This window comes from Oreochromis aureus, linkage group 20 (assembly GCF_013358895.1).
Source record: "Oreochromis aureus strain Israel breed Guangdong linkage group 20, ZZ_aureus, whole genome shotgun sequence".
In the NCBI taxonomy this organism is placed as follows: domain Eukaryota; kingdom Metazoa; phylum Chordata; class Actinopteri; order Cichliformes; family Cichlidae; genus Oreochromis; species Oreochromis aureus.
This window is the reverse complement of record NC_052961.1, coordinates 16,212,124-16,231,108: the sequence shown is the minus strand read 5'-3', so window position 1 is coordinate 16,231,108 and position 18,985 is coordinate 16,212,124. Positions and strand designations below refer to the sequence as shown.

General features: G+C 39.7%; 1 protein-coding gene across 1 annotated transcript; it reads left to right on the top strand.

The window, feature by feature from the left end:
- Positions 1 to 304: 304 nt before the first annotated feature.
- uckl1b (uridine-cytidine kinase 1-like 1b) lies at positions 305 to 17,821 on the top strand. Its single transcript, XM_039604447.1, has 15 exons — positions 305 to 412; positions 5,677 to 5,870; positions 7,814 to 7,920; positions 9,017 to 9,187; positions 9,563 to 9,634; positions 10,402 to 10,577; positions 11,181 to 11,244; positions 12,502 to 12,518; positions 14,366 to 14,464; positions 14,587 to 14,680; positions 15,182 to 15,244; positions 15,397 to 15,519; positions 15,748 to 15,855; positions 15,957 to 16,113; positions 16,243 to 17,821. Exons 1-15 carry the CDS (start codon positions 339 to 341, stop codon positions 16,320 to 16,322), a joined length of 1,599 nt encoding a protein of 532 aa, XP_039460381.1. The 5' UTR covers positions 305 to 338; the 3' UTR covers positions 16,323 to 17,821.
- The last annotated feature ends 1,164 nt before the right edge of the window (positions 17,822 to 18,985 follow it).

Below are 18,985 nucleotides of genomic sequence, written 5' to 3'. Positions count from 1 at the left end.
GGGTGGCTCAAGACTTTTCCACAGCACTGTAAAGTCATATAGAAATATACATTTACTACATATATATATATGAGGTAAAACTACAATTTCAAAACTAACTAGCTAACTAAAAAATTCATCTCCACTCCCATCTACACGTGGCCTGTAAAAGGCCCTGTAAGCTTAAAATAAAAGTACATGCTGCTTATTGTGAATCAAAAAAACGGATCACGTGCATTCTGGGGCTTGAAGTCCAAGTGCAGGCGCGAAGCTGAAATAGAGTCCACTGAAGAAATACAAGTCCCATGATGCCTCAGCTGTGACTGCGCTCTTAACACCTGATTGTCAACAGGGCAGAAATGTCTGTGGTTAGCGTGGAAGACAGGCGCTCAACGATGGACAGCGAAGCGAAAACTTCCTCTGTATCGAACAGGTATAGAGTTTGTGGATTGCTTCGGAAACCTTTGGTATTCTAGTAAATTATTATGAGTTTACTGAATGCATTATTATTATTTCTTTTCTTTTTTTTCATTTTACCCTGGCAGTTGGGTTAAGCATCTTTACGGAAACACGACCTGTTACACTGTACACTGTACGCCCCAGTGGTACAGTAACTAATATATAATACGTCTAATATCTATAATAGCAGTCTATTAGTTACGGTATCATTATTAGTTTATATAAATATAAATAAACCCGAGGCCTGCTTTTTGAGTCTCTCCTTTTGTCCACTCTCTCTCTCCCTCTCTTTGGCTTTACGATCTGTCATCTTATTTTACACGAGGTTGTCTCGTAGCTTTACTTCATTGTAATCTTCTGAAACGAAGAAATCACATCAAACACGTCTTTACAAAAGCAGTCACTGTTAACTGAAACATGCTCACCTATTTTAACGTGTAACGGGAATCGCTAGAGAGAATTAGAGAGCTAGCTTAAAGCAGAGAAAGTGGAGTAAGAGAGCTCTCTTTTAGCAGAGGTGGAAAGCACGCGCCTTGGTGTTTTCTGGAGGTACTGCGGCGTGAGTAAAGCGGGTATTTCTGGCAAATGTCATCTTCCTATGGAATATATAAGGTAACGGAACAGAATAACATTTGGGTTAGGTGACCAAGACTCAAGCTGAAGCAGTTGGACCAGTTGTTGGTCAGCTGCTGGTCTGACTTAGAAGTTTAATACCTCGTTGTTCCACAAGAGGGCGGTATTGTATTGGTGTGTCCGCTGAGATAATTTCCTGCTTTTTAGACATCAACCTTAGTGACTCACAGGCTTTAAAGTTATAGTCACATTATTAAATGTATGACCGCTGATATTAATATAGCTGTATGACAGGACTCAGTTGGTAACTAAAATATAACCTAACACAGAGGCACCATAAACTGTTAATTGAGGCAGTAGCAGGCCAATCAAGAGCTCTGCAAGGCAAAGGTTTCTGGAAAAGGCCCTTCTGCACTGCAACCTCCCTTTATCACTGAATGTATTTGAATTTTTTTTAAATTATCAAAGTTTAAATATTTTATAAGTAAAGTCAGCATTACATGCTGTTACTAATATGTTTAGCTCTTATTATAGTGTGCTTACAGTATTAGTTTTAGGTTAAGTGTTATTGCAGACTTTGTAAGCCTGCTGTGCATCACTGTCGCCATAGTGAGGTGGCTGAATGTTTGGCATAGAAACCAATTCAGGCTTCTTGTTTCGATGTGGCTTTCTTGCTCTGCAGCTGTCCTCTCGGTGAAGATTAAAGGAACAGCGACACTACCAAAGCATTACAGTTCAGATTAGAGGAGACAACTAAATTCTCTTTGCTCTGTTGGTCCCCTGTATAATAATAATAATAATAAGTGAATAAAGAGAAATGAAGTCTGGTCAGAATCCATGTTCCAAAATATTTGGAACATGGATTCTTTCATATTGGTTTGTATTATATCTAGTAGCTTCTCTAAGCTGTTTGGCTTGTTTTTCTGTGCACTGGAAAACAATTAGTCCATCTCCTCTGAACTCTGAGCATAATGATTTGTTTGTCTGTATAAGTTGTGGCTCGGGAGGAGTGGAATGGCGTGCATGTGTGTGTCTGTGTGTGTTTCCCAGGGCTGTTCCCCAGACCGTCAGCTGATAGAGCAACAGAGGTAGTGTTGGGTTTCATCATGCTGTTTATTCCTCAGTCTTCACTGTGAGTGAAAATAGGGAGGGGACTTTGCTCTTCGGGCGTGTGTGTGTGTGTGTGTGTGTGTGTGTTTGCTGTGGTGCTGACATCTCTAGACTTGGTATAAGGCACACAGAGGCACTGCGTGTCCCCACAGGGTAAAAGCACATCAGCTCCCCTCTACCCTTCCCCTCTGTCATCCTCGCCCCCCCTTCAATTTCTCCTTCTCTTCACCTCCCCAACACAGCCTGAGGCGTCTCTGTTGTGAATTCAGCCAACTGCGTCAACATCAGAGGAGAATAATCGCTGGCTGTGTGACTGTGCTGCACTCTTGTTATTTATTTCTTTGTTTTGTCTTGTTTTGGGTTGTTTTTTCCACCCTCTAGTTTGTTTCTTCTTTTGTCGCTCTCTTCTGGTTCCTCTTTCTCCTCCAGCCACATACTGCGACACTGACTGCCAAAGACAGATGACCCAAGCTTGGCATGTGTCTGTGTGTGTTTATATATATGTGGGTGTGTGCATGTGTGTACCAGGAGTGGTGAGGTCTGGTTCTAACCCGGTGCTATTAATACACCCTAATGAACATAATCTGGAGGGCAGGTTATCCTCTTACGTTTGTTGGCTGGGCGACTAATGGGAGGAGCAGCGAGTTAGTGAAAGAGGAGGGAAAAGCTGTGCTGTAGTTTCACACTGAGTGCGCCTCCTCTACCAAGCTGCAGTGCCTTCTCTCTCGCTCTGTTGAGAGAATGGAAGAAATAGAAAGCTAAGCAAATGTTTAAAGTTTCGTTTCTCATCCAAGCCGATTCCCATGTATATTAACCACCTTCTGTCGCCACCTCTCTGGATGTGATGCTCCAGAGAGGAGCGCTGTTAAGTGTGTGTTTGAGTGCATATGAATATATACACTGAGTATACCGGCTGACAATAGTATAGGATTAAAACACAACTTTTGGAGTACAAACACTGGAAGCTTCCCAGTTATGAACACTCTACCAGCTTACTCAGGAGCTAGAATATCTGGCTGTTGGACGCTAAGATCTGATGGCAGGTAAGTGCATTTTATTTCCTTTAATATACTCCTTAGGTGACCTGGGCAACTTTATTTCTGTCTGTAGTTTAAATGTCTTTAAAATGTCTATAGTTAATGCTTTTAAAAGTCTGGATAAACAGGAAAGACAACCCCAAGTTGAAGCTCACTTGTTTATACCTTCTAGGTTTTTGTCTACATACTTTTGGAAATGTGGCACCTTTTAAGTGCAAATGTGATGTGAGGAACTATAAAGTTTTTTTTAAACTGAGAATTTCCCGCTGACATTACAGTAGTGTTACATACTTGTTATCGTTTTTTTATGAAATCTTGTTGGACAAATTAACAAGCTGATGTCAAACAGTAGTCACTTTATGCGGCTAGGTTGTGTTAATTTACTCTTTGTGTGAGCCATTGTGGAGAAAGTAAAGAAAAACATGTCGCTTTACTGAAGTTAGATGTGACGTTGTGTCTTCATTTGCTGCTAATATTATCCTTCAATCTGCTGCCCACAGGGCTTAGATGTCTGCTTCATAAGGGCCTTCTGAGGTACCCCACACTATGACTTCTTATCACAAAGGTGCATTCATGTAATGTTTTGAAGCACTGGGTACTATAAGTTTAACCACAGAACAAGGGCATGATTCAGCACAGTCAGCTAAGCTAATCTTTTATTGCACACTAGTTGGGTTTTAACTGATAACCATACTTCAGTGAGCTATGTCCCGCGCACGCTCTCAGCAGTCTCCCACTCTGCTCCCTGGCTCCGTCTAACCAGGTGACCCTGGTGAGATAAGATAAATCTTTGTTCTCTCTTGTTTGCTCCTCTTCTGAGCTCCTGGCAGTCCACCTGGGCAGGTATATGACCTATATAAAGGTGTGGAGCCTGACAGTTGACTGGAAAACAGAGGAAGATCTAAGACTTGTTTATTACACAGGCCGCTATAGTTATGGCTGCTGGCTTTTTACAGTCTTCACTGGGTGAAGTGTGGATGTCTCGGATAATGCAGTAAGTGTTGCAACTGTTACTTGGTTAGGCATACCGCACACAGATGTTATGTTGTATTTGTTAAACAATGAACGCAGCAGTTGTTTTGATGATGATTGTGGGCGGTAATCGTTGAGCGACTTCAGATTGCTCAGCTAATGATTTTCGAGTGGCATTTTCCTAAAAAAGCAATATTTTGTTTCTCAAACGTCAGAGGCACAGCAGATTCTTGAGACGCTGACAAACTAGAGTTATGTAAGAGAAGTGAGGCTGTTGTTTTAGAGGAAGTAATAGAGAGGTTGCTCACCAATCTGCTCGACCAGTTCTTTGTACCAAGTTTGTTCTCTGCTCTGAATTCCAATTACTCACAACTGCCGAATGAATGCTAATGCTCAGTCCTTTTTGCTTTCTATTTGTAAAGGCACAACATCAAACTTAGTCAGTATAGGTTAAGTAACTTACAATAGTAAAAGAGTAGCCCATATGTGCAGCTGTTTGCAGTTTAGACACAAATCTCTTGCAATGGGTATTACATAAATTTCTTTCTAAATTTCTTCTATCTTACAGAACAGATGAGAGACCATCAGGTGTAGTTTGAATAAGTCAATGCAAATTCACTCCATGCCTTGCTCGCCGAAGCACCTTGTACCTGTTTTGAATTGGCGTGTTGTCATTTGTTTATGAGGGCCTTTTTATCTTGCTGGTTGTGATGGCACATTATTGCAGCAACCTTTTCGGTCGTAAAACTGATCACAGGACTCTATTCGATTAGCTGAATCAACATTTCTCCACTTCTAACATGTTCTGTAGGTGTTTTTAGGTACTGTAACCACCTGCTTTTCTAGCATGCTGTCTTTTCAGTGGCGGATACCTGATCCTTTCAAATGGTAAAATACAATGGACTATGAAAACACAATCAATCACTTTGACTCTATAATTCTCATATGGTTATGGGGAGCTTAAGATGTAATATATTATACCATCTGTACATTAGTACCTGCAGCAGTTACACTGGACAAGACTGGACAAAGTTGACAGGTTGAAACATTAACCAGTGACAGGAGGGAAAATGCTGCACTACTGTTTTATTGTTAACTAACTGGGACGCCTTTCTCTAGTTAATCTGTTCATCCATTGCATGGTTACACGCCACAAACAATGTCTGTCTCTTTGTGTCTAATGTGTCACCGGGCATTAGATACAAGGGGCACAATGACACCATTTAACAGGCTATACCAAATAAGAGATTGCCATTTCAGTGGGACTGATCCTTTATATTACATTGGTATGTTATTGCTGTGATTCTGTTGTTTTACCTCATTACCTTTCCATGAACGCTCACCGATGTTAGAAGTTGAAATCATGACACAGCACATTCGGGTTCAGTGTGTCTTACTATATACAGTTGGAGAAGATGTAATGATGGAGAGTGTTGGCGTTATACTGCTACGCAAAGGTTTTTATGAAACCCAGAAAAATGCAGTGAAAAAAAGGAAAGTTCCTTCCTGTGTACCAGAGAGTAATGTCATGTTTCTTGATCTGCAGTGGAGGTGGTGAGGGATCACTTGACCGTCTCCTCCCCTCGGTAAGCACAGGCCTCTCGCCCAGGAAAAGGACAACCAGCCAGTGTAAGTCAGAGCCTCCTCTGCTACGCACCTCCAAACGAACGATCTACACTGCTGGTCGCCCACCCTGGTACAACGAGCATGGCACACAGTCCAAAGAGGCATTTGTCATTGGTAAGAAGAATAACTTTCTGTGTTTGACATTTAGATATCACAAACTTTGAACTTTCAGAACCCAAGAGTAGATTAAGTGGTGAGTTTTCATCTAAAGTATTATAAATATGTTAGTGTTATACCTTTTAATTTAGGAAACTAATGAATAATTGTTTATAAACTAACCTTATACTTTGTATAAGTTAAAATATTTAATGTTTAGAAAACTCAGGGAATGCACACATTAGCATAATTTCTTCCTATATAGTTGTGGCACAAAGTTGTCATCACCTTATTTAAGGTAAGGTAAGGCATTTTCTTGGCGTATTTGACCATTTTATGAGCAAAAAAGCTTGAGAAACCTAAACCCAGATAGAGATGCACTGGTTAAAATTCGTTATTTTTCACAAACTGGAGAGCTTCCTCTTTGGCAGAGTGCTTTTAAATACAGGAAACCCCTGCTATACTAGTGATAAAGGGCGTTAACTCATAATTTCTCACTGAATGGAGCAAAGCAGACCCATCTTTAAGTATGTTAAAGCTGGGTCTGGCCTGCTATCAGGAAGTGCTGAACTATTACGTGAGAGACTTTGTGAAAAATAGGTTAACTGGTTAAAGAGAATGTTTATGTTGAAGAATGTTGTTGTCACTGTTTCTGCATGACTTTTTAAATTAGCCTAAAGCAACCTCAGAATGCACTGAAACAAGTCTTGTCAAACTAGTGATAGCATGTTTGCACCAAGTGAAGGTACACTTACCAGACAGTTTATTAGGGTACACCTTGCTGATACCGGGTTGGATCTCCTTTGGCCTTCAGAACAGCTTTAATTCTTCGTGGCATAGATTGAAAAAAGTACTGGAAACATTGCTCAGAGATTTCTGTCCACATTGACATGGACTGGTAAATAGACTGATTCTTATATAGCGCTTTTTTACCTCAGCACTCAAAGTGCTTGTTTTTGTCATTGACATGACAGCATCACACAGTTGCTGCAGATTTGTTGGCTGCACATCTCAAAGGTGTTCTCTCTCTTGCATTGATCTGTGACTGTGGAGGCAATTTGAGTAAGGTCAACTCCTTGTTTAAAGATCTACTTTGAGATGAGTTGAGATTTGTAACATGAACATGGTGAGTAACAATACTTAGACTGTGGCATTTAAACATTGCTCAAGTTGGTACTAAGGAGTCCAAAGTTTGTCAAGAAAATATCACCACCACCTCCGGCCTGAAGGCAGGATGGTTAGATTAGATTAGCCTCTATTGTCCTCCCGGGGAGAAATTTACCTTGGACAAGCGAGGAAAACACATCATGTAAAATAACACACATATGCAAACACTCACAGAGAAAATGTAACTCAATTTAACTCACAGTTTTGTACCCTGTACCTTTTTCCTGAAGACATCAACTCATAATCATTATAAAGGATGTCATTTTTGTCCGTAGTAATTTTAACTATCTTTCCAGCCCTTCTAATCAGATTTTGAATTTGGGATCTGAGCTTGACAGAAAGGTTGCCAAACCATGTAGTGATACCACAACAGATAATAGATTCAACAGTTGCCCTAACATGACGCATTTATTCACTCCAAGATAGCCTTAAGCTCTGAAAACATCTGACTCTGCCATCTGAACGTCACAGCAGACATTTTTCCAATTTCCTTTTTTTCCGGTTTTGTTGAACCCCTGGAAACTGTAGCGTCAGATATTTTCTGTTTTTGGATCATCCTCTGTAAAGTCTAGAGATGGTTGTGTGGGAAAATCCCAGTAGATAAGCAGTTTGTGAAATAATTACAGTAAAACCACACCTATTAGTCATTTCAACTTTCTTCCCAATTCTGATGAACTTTTTGAACTTCTGCAGGTCATCTTGACCATGTCGACTTGCCGAAATTCTTTGTTTTTTGTAATTTAACTTGAAGGAAGTTATTACTCAATGGCTGTTTGTCAATTTTTAAATTTCAGGCCTGTGTGGTGGCAGCGCTTCAGGAAAGACAACTGTAGCAAGGAAAATCATAGAAGCTTTAGATGTACCCTGGGTTGTACTACTCTCAATGGACTCTTTTTACAAGGTATGTCTATGGTATCTATCACACCATATGTGTCTTTTTGCATGCAGTGATACATTTGTCACTGCATCTGTGAAGTTGTTAAAAGTTATCTGAATATTTAAATGTCGCTGCATGTCTAAATAAGTGTTTAGAGTTATAATTAAGACATGTGATAGGTCCGAGAAACTCTTTTCTTATCACTTTATATTTATTTGTCTTGTATGGCTGTTAACCACCCAGGGGCCTAAAGGAAGGCTAAAGAAAAGTGAGACTGAGCGCAGGAAACAGGGCGAAAGAGAAAAGAAAAGGTTTCCTTTGGATCCCAGAAAATGAGTAAAAGAGGTTTGGCTAGAGAGAGAGAATAAACAGAGTAGATAAAATATAAGGAGGCAGTGCTGAAAACAAGGATGAAAACACAGTGATGGGTGTTATCGGGAGAGAAAAAGAGATGTAGTGAACAGTATAGCAAGAGCCATCATTCTTGCCCCTCTACACCTCCACCCACTCTCTAGTTGTGTAATCCTGTCAAAATCTGACAGCGGCAGATCAGACTGTGCAGAGTAGGAGGGATTTACCAGTGACCAGTGCCGCTGTAGCCCTCAGCAAGTGGTGGTCTGCTCACCACATTTTACAAAAGATTGTCATTTATTTTCATTTAATCTATGCATTTTTGTATTTTGCTTTTTTCCAGTATAACATTGGTTTATTACATAAGTATGTTACCAGTTCATTTGAGAAGGGGGTGTTGCTGTTCATTAACTGCCAAATACCAGAACTGTGTTTTTAATGTTCAACAACCCTAAGGACAGATACGTGCGTGCACATACCACCTCGTACGGACGTCACTGTGGCACATGATGTCCTCCTAAATTTAGGTCCCCTAACTTCTCTGCTCTCGATCAGCGATCTGTGCCAAAGTGTTTTTGCATTATTATTTGAGCATGTGTCATTTGTTTTACTGCAAAACACGTGTGTAATGTTAGTTGACTGAGAGATTTTTCTTTTGATATGCAAATATTAATATGTGTTCCTGCCATTTTCTCAGGAAATCTTGTAGCATTGAAAAGCAGCATGCAGTGGTGAGATACTCTAACTTCAGTATCATGGCAATCCTCAGGTCCTATCCCCAGAGCAGCAGGCAATGGCTGCCAGTAACGACTATAACTTTGACCACCCAGATGCCTTTGACTTTGATTTGCTGACACACACCTTGCGCAAACTCAAACAGGGCAAGAGCGTGAAAATCCCTGTGTATGACTTTACAACTCACGGGAGACAAAAGGACTGGGTAAGGATGAATGCACAGACCCAAACATTTGGCTTTGTATATTTAAGTTATTAAGTAGCATGTTACTTTTGCATATAATCCCTCCTTTTTGTTTACCGAAGAGGGTTTTAATCCTCTTTTCTATAGATTTAGCTGCATTGTAAAGCTGTACATCTCCAGATGGTCTCCAACAGACCACTATTGTGATATCTGTCTACTTCTATTTATCCTATCACACACAGACATTCACACATTAGTGAAGCAAGTCACTTTGAGAGCTTACGATGATTGTTGGAATATTCATGCACACTTAGTGTGTAGTGCTTTAATGCCCTCGTTCTCATTTTTGGTATGTAAATTTTATTGTGTTATTACATGCACATGTCTCTGCCCCAGAAAACAGTTTATGGAGCCAGTGTTATCATCTTTGAGGGAATCATGGCCTTTGCAGATAAAGAACTGTTGCAGGTAAGGTCATTAGCCCTGAACAAACCAATACAACTACTCTCAGCTTTGTTGTCAAAAATATGTATTACCTAATGAAAACACTCTGAAGTGGTGTAAGAGGTCTTTATTAAATCAAAGGTAGTTTTTTCTCTTTCCCATATTGTGTCTATACATAGACAAGATTTGCAGTTTTTTAAAATATATTCAGTATATGCATGATAGCCCAAGATAAGTAAATAGATTGAAAAGCCTAATATGTTTGTATGCACTGTGTGTCAGCTAATACATGCAAAGAAGTGAATATTGATTTAAAGATAAGAAAAAAATATCTGCATTACATAGTTTGTCCACTTGAGGGCGCTGACAGGTTTGTTTTTCAACTGTTAGTCATTGACTTAAAAGACTTAATGATTCTGAATAACTGCAGTACCAACTGCAACACAGTAAAGTTAATGGATTTTTCCTTTAAATGTATGTTAAAATCAGAAGTCATTATAAGCAAAAGAAAAGCAAACATTTTCATTAGTTATCTAATATTCATTAATTTTTCATCTATATTTACATTGACATTATCAGAGATATTTTTTGCTATCAGATCTTTCATTCATTCATTCATTCATTCATTCATTAAATTTTTTTCTAGAATTTCTTGCAGGCTTTCACAATAACCCTTAAAAAATACAAAATTTGAATAAAGTGTGGTATTTTAAGCTCGCTATTTTCATGTCATCTGTATGTGAATGTGTGTTTTATCACTTTGTGTTGATCAAATCAACTTGTTTTTCCAGTTGCTGGACATGAAGATCTTTGTGGACACAGACTCTGACATCCGCCTGGTGCGCCGATTGAGGAGGGACATTACAGAAAGGGGCCGAGATATCGAAGGGGTCATCAAGCAGTATAACAAGTTTGTTAAGCCAGCTTTTGAACAATACATTGAGCCTACCATGAGCTTCCTTCCAAGCCAAAGACTAGGAAATATGTTGAAGCATACTTCATGCCAAGGCGGCTGGACTGATGGATTAGCTCTTTATGCAGTAAAGTTATAATAATAATATCAGGCTGTGGACAAACAGTGCCACAGCTGTTTATGTGGAGACATTTTGAAAGTATTGATAGCAATATTATTACACAGGAAAAAAAACAACCAACATAACTCTGCCTTTCTAAATGGAGGGACAGTAACTGCGTTGTATATGTGCGTGTAAAACCTGAAGTAGTCAGATTAACAGAAACAGTATTTTGTCTCTATCTGCCATTCTGCAATTCAGCAAGCAGTCCTAAAAGATTTAAACTCTGTAATCCTCGTCCAACGTAAGCAAAAAGGAGTTTTCATTTCTAGAAACAGCTGCGTGTAGGTGTAAAACCTGAAGATAGTAGGTTTTTTAATTGTTTACTAAATGTTTGAGTGTGAAATAAACCGCAATGGGTTTGTAAACAAAATATGGGTGTGTGGCAGGATCGATTTGGGGGGTTAGGTGGCACAGAACATAAAAAGGGGGGCCTGGCAAAAAAGTTTGGGAACCACTGACTTAAAGCATCATTTCTATGCTTTTTTTTTCCGGTCAGGTGGTGGCAACATGGTGGCAATCGATTTGATCGTACAGCATGTTCACAGTCAGTTGGAGGAGGTAAGTGAGGTCATGCTTAAAGACATAAATATAAACACACACGCAGAAAATCTGTCATGCCACTTACATAGTTAATTTTGGGGGAGAATTATAACCTTTCATTTGTCCTTTTTCTTAATGGCCTCCGGCTCAGTACATTTAGTTATGTTATTGCATTCATAAGAGGGTGTAGGCGGAGGCTAACCTTCAGTATGTGCCTGTAATTTCAAGGCAGATCACCCCCTCTAGTGGATAGAAAATTTACTGAGGCTGAATGTCTGTAAGTGCTTTGGGGAAAGGTTTAATCATTAACACTCAATGGAAAAAACTGTTCTAAACTGGTTTTGGTTTTGCTAACTTTCCTAGTAACAGTAACAAACTGTAGTTATTTTGTTCAAAGAACATAAATTTTAAGTTGCTTTGTTTTTTTATCTTCTACTTTTTTCTTCTCTTATGTGCTTATTTGCACACTCAAACAACTTGACATGATTTTAAAAAGTGTGTAATTATTAGACATTTTCTGAATTTACTGCCAAAGCACTTACAGCAAGAAGGCTAAATGATGTTTTTTGAAATGTGCTCTATGAAAACAAGGTTTCTGTTTCTCTTTTGCTTATCATTTCATACTTAAGAAGAAGAATGAATATGAATATAGCTCTTTAAATATGGCATATATGTGTCGTTCCGTAGTTTAGTTATTTACACAAACAAACAATCCCTGGTTCAACCCTGGGAGGAGACTCAAATCCCTTTGGGGAAGGACATCCGGCTAATGCAGAGCTCCCCACTGTAGTGACCCCTTGTGAATAAGGGAGCAGCTGAAAGTAGCTTCCTCAAACAAAGAAAATAGGAGCTTGCTGACAGAAATAGGTTTCAGTGTTTTAACCATATTAACCTCTTGCTGTGGTTATTTGTCCTGCATTAATTCAAACCAAACTAATCTCCAGGCATTTAGTTTGGGAATAAATGTGATCACAGTGGAAACATTACATCCTAATACATAATTATGCAGCATTAGTCACACAGCCTTAAAAGACACCCTATCTTCATACTTCATAATGTCGATTGATGGCCTGTTAGATGCACTTTGCGATTAGTTGTGCAACATGCACTAATCACTGGCCACCAAAGGCACGCTCTTGCCTGTCGGAGCACTTTGTCCTACAGTGCAGTTTGCTTTGTTCCCTCACAATATACACCCACTGTAACCCATATGCTGCTGATGGACTGCTCTCTCACTCTCTCCCCCTCATCACCAAATCCCTCCATTGCTTGCAGCGGGAACTCAGCGTCAGGTAGAGTGGCCTTTATCCTTTATATCATTCTCTCCTCAACATCTGCCCAGTTCCCCTGCTGCGCCAGCTTTTTTACTGGAAGACCGAGAATAAATGTCAAATCAGAAGAGAGCAAAACCAACCTCTACCTTCCACCGACGTGCTGGCTGCCATGACACGTCACCAGGCGGCATTCTTGTATCTTGTACCTAACCAAATATGGCTAATTAGTACTCTGTCAGTGGGGACATAATACACGGTTAAGACTGGGTCCACACCAGCTCAGAATAAGAACAAGTGGATCAAAATATGCGAAAACTGCTGTCAACGTTTAAAAGCTGCACTCTGATCAGAAGTTTGAAAGTGGTGTGGTGCAGCCAGCATTCAGTGTAAAGGTGTTGGTTTTCCTTCTCTCTACCTTTTAAAGAAATGACAACTCACACTCTTCCTGCCTTCTGTGTCTAAAAATACACCAATGAGTCAAGTCACTGACCCCTCCTTTCAGCAGCAGCAAGAATAAGAGAGAGAGTGACTACAACTGAAAACGAGAGAGAGGAAGCTCTTGCTACAGCTATTGTTGACTATCGCATACCTCAGCCACAGAGAAAGTTTCCAATACCCTACTACAAAGCGCTGAGTTTTTCCATTGAATGTCGGCCACAGTATCTGAGACAGAGAGAGAGAGGAAGTGAGCTTGGTGTCTGTCTTTAGACACAGGATGTGCTGGGGCCTGTGAGCTGAAATACCAACCTCTACTGTTCTACACAGTGTAAGAGTGACAGCCACACGATAGTTTGTGCACCTCCCACGCGTACACGCAAAGGGATGCATGGGTACAGATATCAAAATCGGAGCTAACACTTGGTTGGTTTCTTTTTCTCATTGCATTATTATTATTATTATTATTGTTATTATTACTATTCAATTTTGATGTCCTTTAGCTCAAGGACTTTTGACATTTGCAATTCTGGCTGTCACACTTTTCACTGTTCCCGATAATCTCTTCATCCACCTGATTTTGTGTCTTTTCTCATTTTTCTTCCTCTTATCTGTTGTTTTGTTTTTTTTTTGGTTTGTTTTTTTTTTGTTTATCTGTGTCCGCTCTGTTGTGAAAAAACCCCTCCCCATAGAGGAAACTTCGCTGGGATATGTGAGCAGACATGCTATGATTTCTCTTTTCTTTGCATCTGGCTAATGTGTATCTCAGTGGCATTGCAGTTAGTCTAGTGTGAACAACACTGCATCACTGAGAGTTTGTAACAGCGTGTCTATTCCCCTGAAGTCCAAGGTAGAGCGAGGCTAACAAGGCATTCAGAACTAATATTTATTCATGCAAACATGGGGAAATATTAGAAGTACAGCCCTACCATGGGAAACTAATTATGCATGTGTTTATATTGCACATTTAAATCTTTTATTTGTATCTGTATAATTATAATTTTCAAATTAATCTATTTTTCCATTATCACGGTCTCTGTGGTGTTGTTATTTTCCACTGAAATACTCAAAACTGGCCCTGTGTGCGCTGCAATTTTGTGTGTGTGTTTCTTCCCAAGCACTCCCATTACAGTGGGTACACTACCATTATCAACTTTGCTCTAACTGCTATTGAAAAATTATTTGTGTGGGTTTTTTTGCGCAATTATTTGTTTATCTGTTCTTGCATGCACACACAGGTCTGTGTGTGTTACAGTGTGTATGTGCACGTGTGTGTGTGAGACCTTGCACATACTGTACACATGCGTGCAGAGCAGTCTTAATTGCACTGGTTTTCACGTGTTGCACTCATGCGTCTGTCCATCTTTTCTCTTTTCCGCTGCTCTCGGCGTGTACCACCCCCGCGCTACTATTTGTTGCCGTGGTTACAGGGCAGCCCTGGCTTCTGCACACCAGGCCCAACCCCTCCCCCAGACCCTCAGCGTTCTGGAGAGCACACCTCAAGTCAGGGGCATGCACACCATCATCAGGTAAAAGCTAAGAAACCACATTTTTGTTCCGTTAATAGCTGGATTTGTTTTCATGGAAACCTGCACGGTGGAAAGCTGCCGAATAAATCTTCGATCCTTCTTTTCTCGACCATCACATCTAGAAACAAGGAGACCAGTCGCGATGAGTTCATCTTTTACTCTAAGAGGTTGATGCGGCTGTTGATTGAACGAGCCCTCTCCTTCCTCCCCTCACAGGTCACAAACACAAACACAAAAACATTCAAGTATTGTATTCACTATTTCTTAATTAAGTTACGTTCTTTATACCAAGGAGGGCATTAAACAATTGGAAAACTACCACAGACAGAGAGGTGTAGGAGAATGAAAGCATGAGATAACCGCTCAATAGAAAGATGCTGACAAGTCACACACAGAGAGCGTGCTACAGTATGTGGCCCCGAAATGGGGAAAAATCTGAAAAGGCACTGATAAATGGAAAAAAAAAATCTCCCCATCTATTTTCTACAAAGAAAATCAGATAGACATACTGTATTGGCCTGCCACATGAGTATGGAAACTTATCAAGTCACCACAGTGGAAAGTTTCCATATCTTTATCGTAACATTCAGTGTGCATTTCACAAATACACGTGACCGACAATTCAGCATTCACTGTAGCTTGTCACAGTATATTTTCCTTACTGTGGTAGACTATAGCATCGTGCTAAAGCTCTTATGATTTTTAATATTATCTCAGGTCCACATAGTGCAGACCCCCCAGGGAGAGGATTACGAAGGCAAGACTTTCCACGGAAAGAGGGTGAGTGAACTCCATTTACTTCCTGCTATATTCTCTGTGCGTTATTTTTAATTGAGAAAAAAAGAAAAACATTCTGAAGACTTTTGTCTCGAAACTAAATTGATGCAATTAACCTCTGCTTAATTTTTGTATCCCTCTTTGTTTTGCTTTAGATCACAGGGGTGTCCATCCTGAGAGCCGGGGAGACCATGGAGCCGGCTCTGAGGGCCGTCTGCAAAGACGTCCGCATCGGCAAGATCCTCATCCAGACCAACCAGGACACGGGAGAGCCAGAGGTACTTAACCACATTAATGTCACATGCTGTCTAAAACGTATAACCAAAAACAATTTTGGTTATATGAGTTTTTACATTTACACATTTTCACAGTAACCTCCTTTGGCCTAGTTTGCCATGAAGCAGTTGTTTGTAATATTAGAGGTTTTCTATATGTATATATATAGCAGTAGGTCATGTGTGTCACATTTTAGCGTGAACCCACATCCTGTCTGTGCACAATTTTAGCTCCATTATCTTCGTCTACCGAAAGACATCAGTGAGGACCACGTGATTCTAATGGACTGCACCGTGTCCACTGGAGCTGCTGCCATGATGGCCGTGCGAGTCCTGCTGGTGGGTGCACCCAGTTGTTCACAACAATACCAATGCCTCCTGTGCAAATGAATTGCATTGCACATGTAGATCATTTTTCACAGTTGTGTTTTCAATTTCAGGATCATGATGTTCAAGAGGACAAGATCCTGCTGGTTTCTTTGCTCATGGCTGAAATGGGAGTCCATTCTGTGGCTTACGCGTTCCCGCAGGTCAAAATCATCACCACGGCTGTCGACAAGAAAGTCAACGATCTCTTTCACATCATACCTGGAATAGGTGAGCAATGCTGAGGAAGCAGGAATGACAGGACAATTTTAAAGTCATTAAAATGTAAAAAAAAAAAAAAAAAGCATTTTAGCACTGTATTTATATTTTTTATTGATTTCATTTGTTGTTGTTTTTTAGGAAACTTTGGAGATCGTTATTTTGGAACAGACGCACCGCCTGACTGGAGTGATGAAGACATGGATGAGCCCAGTTACTAAATCAATTGCTGTCAGTTGACTTACTTTTTGAGCGAGTCGGGGCTGTGCTCCTGGACGATATGAAGACATACCATTTGCCTCGTATGGCTGCTGTTGAAAAAAAAAGACTAAAGAGAAGAAAAATATTGCTTATTTGAAGTAACTTTGTATCAGTTTGTTTTTTTAAAATAATATTATTTAATTTTGTGTTAAATATATTTTTATTTGTACAGAATGTAATAAGGTCGAAGTGTTTTAGCACTTAAATTGTGACAATCTCTATCGACTTCTACAGAAATGTTCTGAAAAGATTATTCTAGCCTTAAACCATGTACTGTGGACGACACAACTGAATGTGAAATTGCATGTGACATAAAAGGAAAAGAAAGAAAAAAAGAAGTAAACTTTTTAAGGTTATTTTTTACCACGCACCTTCCTCACAACTTTCACAAAAGTAAAATCAGAACATGAACTCATGTTGCTCAACTTCCAGCGCCATGAGCACTTTCTGAAGGACCATTCAATCGGAAAATGTGTAGGTGTATGGTTTTTTTTTTGTCTCTTTTTTTTTTTTTAGCTCACTGGTTCACTCTTTTCCTTCTCTGTGGATGCTGACCTAACCAGTTGAAAAGGATGTTGAAAAGCATTTTTCATTATACGGCTTTAAGTGCGTACTTGTGGTGCGTATTTATGCAGAATGTCGCTCATTTGCATATTTTTTTACTATGGATAGTCCTGACCAGTCAGCGGGCAACTCGTACGTCTTTTTGTTGCAGTGAAAATGGGTCACCTTCATTTATGTGAAGTGTTTATTTTAGTCTCTCAGATCCCAATTTATCCCTCCATATTTTTTTTTCTGCAGCGCATCAGATTGTTTGTTCAAAAACGGCTTTTGTGGACATATGAAATCAAAATATCCAAAGGTCACAAAGAGTCCTGATAGTGCCTGATCTTTAAACTGTCACGCTAATAATGAATGAGATCTGTTAATGCCGTTGCCTGTTTAACATTTCCTTACTGTTTGCTGAATATGATTTAGTTTGCCAAACTCGAGGCGCTTAGCTTCATCCTTGCGGGTATACGAGTCCGGGATATTTGAGGAAAGTTGTCTATAAACTTCTGATATTATAAACCGGGCCATAATTACCATTACACAGTGTTCAATTTAACAACATTTTCTATTTTTTCACAGTGAGTTATTTGCTTTTTTGAGGAAAGGAATCATAAAACAACAATGGAAAAAACAAAAACATTGCACTGAAACTGTAAATCTGTTCTGTCACGTACGCAGCAAGTTCACTTTTAAATATTAATTGTGTGTTACTGTATTTTAAATGTGTGCTGCTGAATTCAGCTGCTCTGTACGGGAATGAACCGATTGTGTTATGTAGCCTCATTGGTTGAGAGCTCTTTTGGGTTGTACTCATCTGCATGTTTTGATTTTATTTCTTTTTGGGGCTTTGTTTTGTTTTGTTTTGCTTTTTTTACATATTGAATAAAAGTGCAATACAACTTTTAAACTGCTCACAGTTTATTTATGCGAAATGTGAATTTCATAATCTAGCATTCTGCCAGCTCCCACGACTTATCTGAAAATATTCTCCACTCTGATTAAAATACACCTGCAAAAAACATAAAGTAGGGTGAATATTTCTACCTTTATCAACACATTTCGAGAACGAGAGACACATTACCTACACTCAATGAACAGGAAGGATATTGTGGTTGTCCTCTTCTCATGGAAAGTAACCTTGATATCTTCCATCACTTTCCATAATTATCACTCTGACAGCTGTCAAGATGTCAGCCGCAGTAAAGTATGATTGACGTGCATTTCATGAGGCTGATGGACAATTACAAATCAGCAGGCTCTTGGGCAGATATCAACACACATGAAGCATCGTGTTTTCTTTCTTTCTTTTTTTTAGAAGGCAGGAGGACAGTCAAAAGACATGCAAGAGATACAAATATCAAGAAGCTGAGCAGCAACATTTATATTCTTGTTCGGCTCTGCAAAATATCAGCCGATTTTAAAGGTTTTCAGCAAAGGTTAAGGAGGCTCTGAAATAAGCTAATGTGCTAAACTGGCTTAAATTTGTAACAATCTGGTCCTTTCTGCTGCTTGATTATGATGATGACAAGTGTATTTTTAAAAATCAGCACAGATGTGTTTTATTCCACATGACTAAATGCTTGAAAACTTCAGATTGGTCCTCTGAATGAAGATGTCAGTGGAAAGTTTACCACTAGCACTGACAAACAGGAAGGTAGTGTGTCTATGTGTGCGTCTGTGTGTGTGAGTTGCATCCCCATTGGTAGTACAGAGCATGATGAGGTCACAGCTTGGTAAAGACAGCAGGGGTGGCCGTTAAAACTCAGCGACCTGTGTTTCTTTTTCATCCTCATGTCACCAGCTTCTAACTCCAGGTTGCTGTGCTCTCTTCCTGTGTGCCTTCTTTTGGTCTTGACTTTGAATGAAGATGAAGCTTGCCTCCCTGTCTTGCTTGACTGGGTCTGAGGAGTCTGCCATGTGGGTAAGGACTGCACAGAGGAGACTATGAAAGCTCTTCCACACAATGAGACTTTCCAAACTTGTTGTAATTACGCTTGAGAAATCGTGAACCGTATTTTTTCATGGTTGTTATTTGTTTGGTTAAAGTGTTATCTGGCAGTGAGTGCGCCTG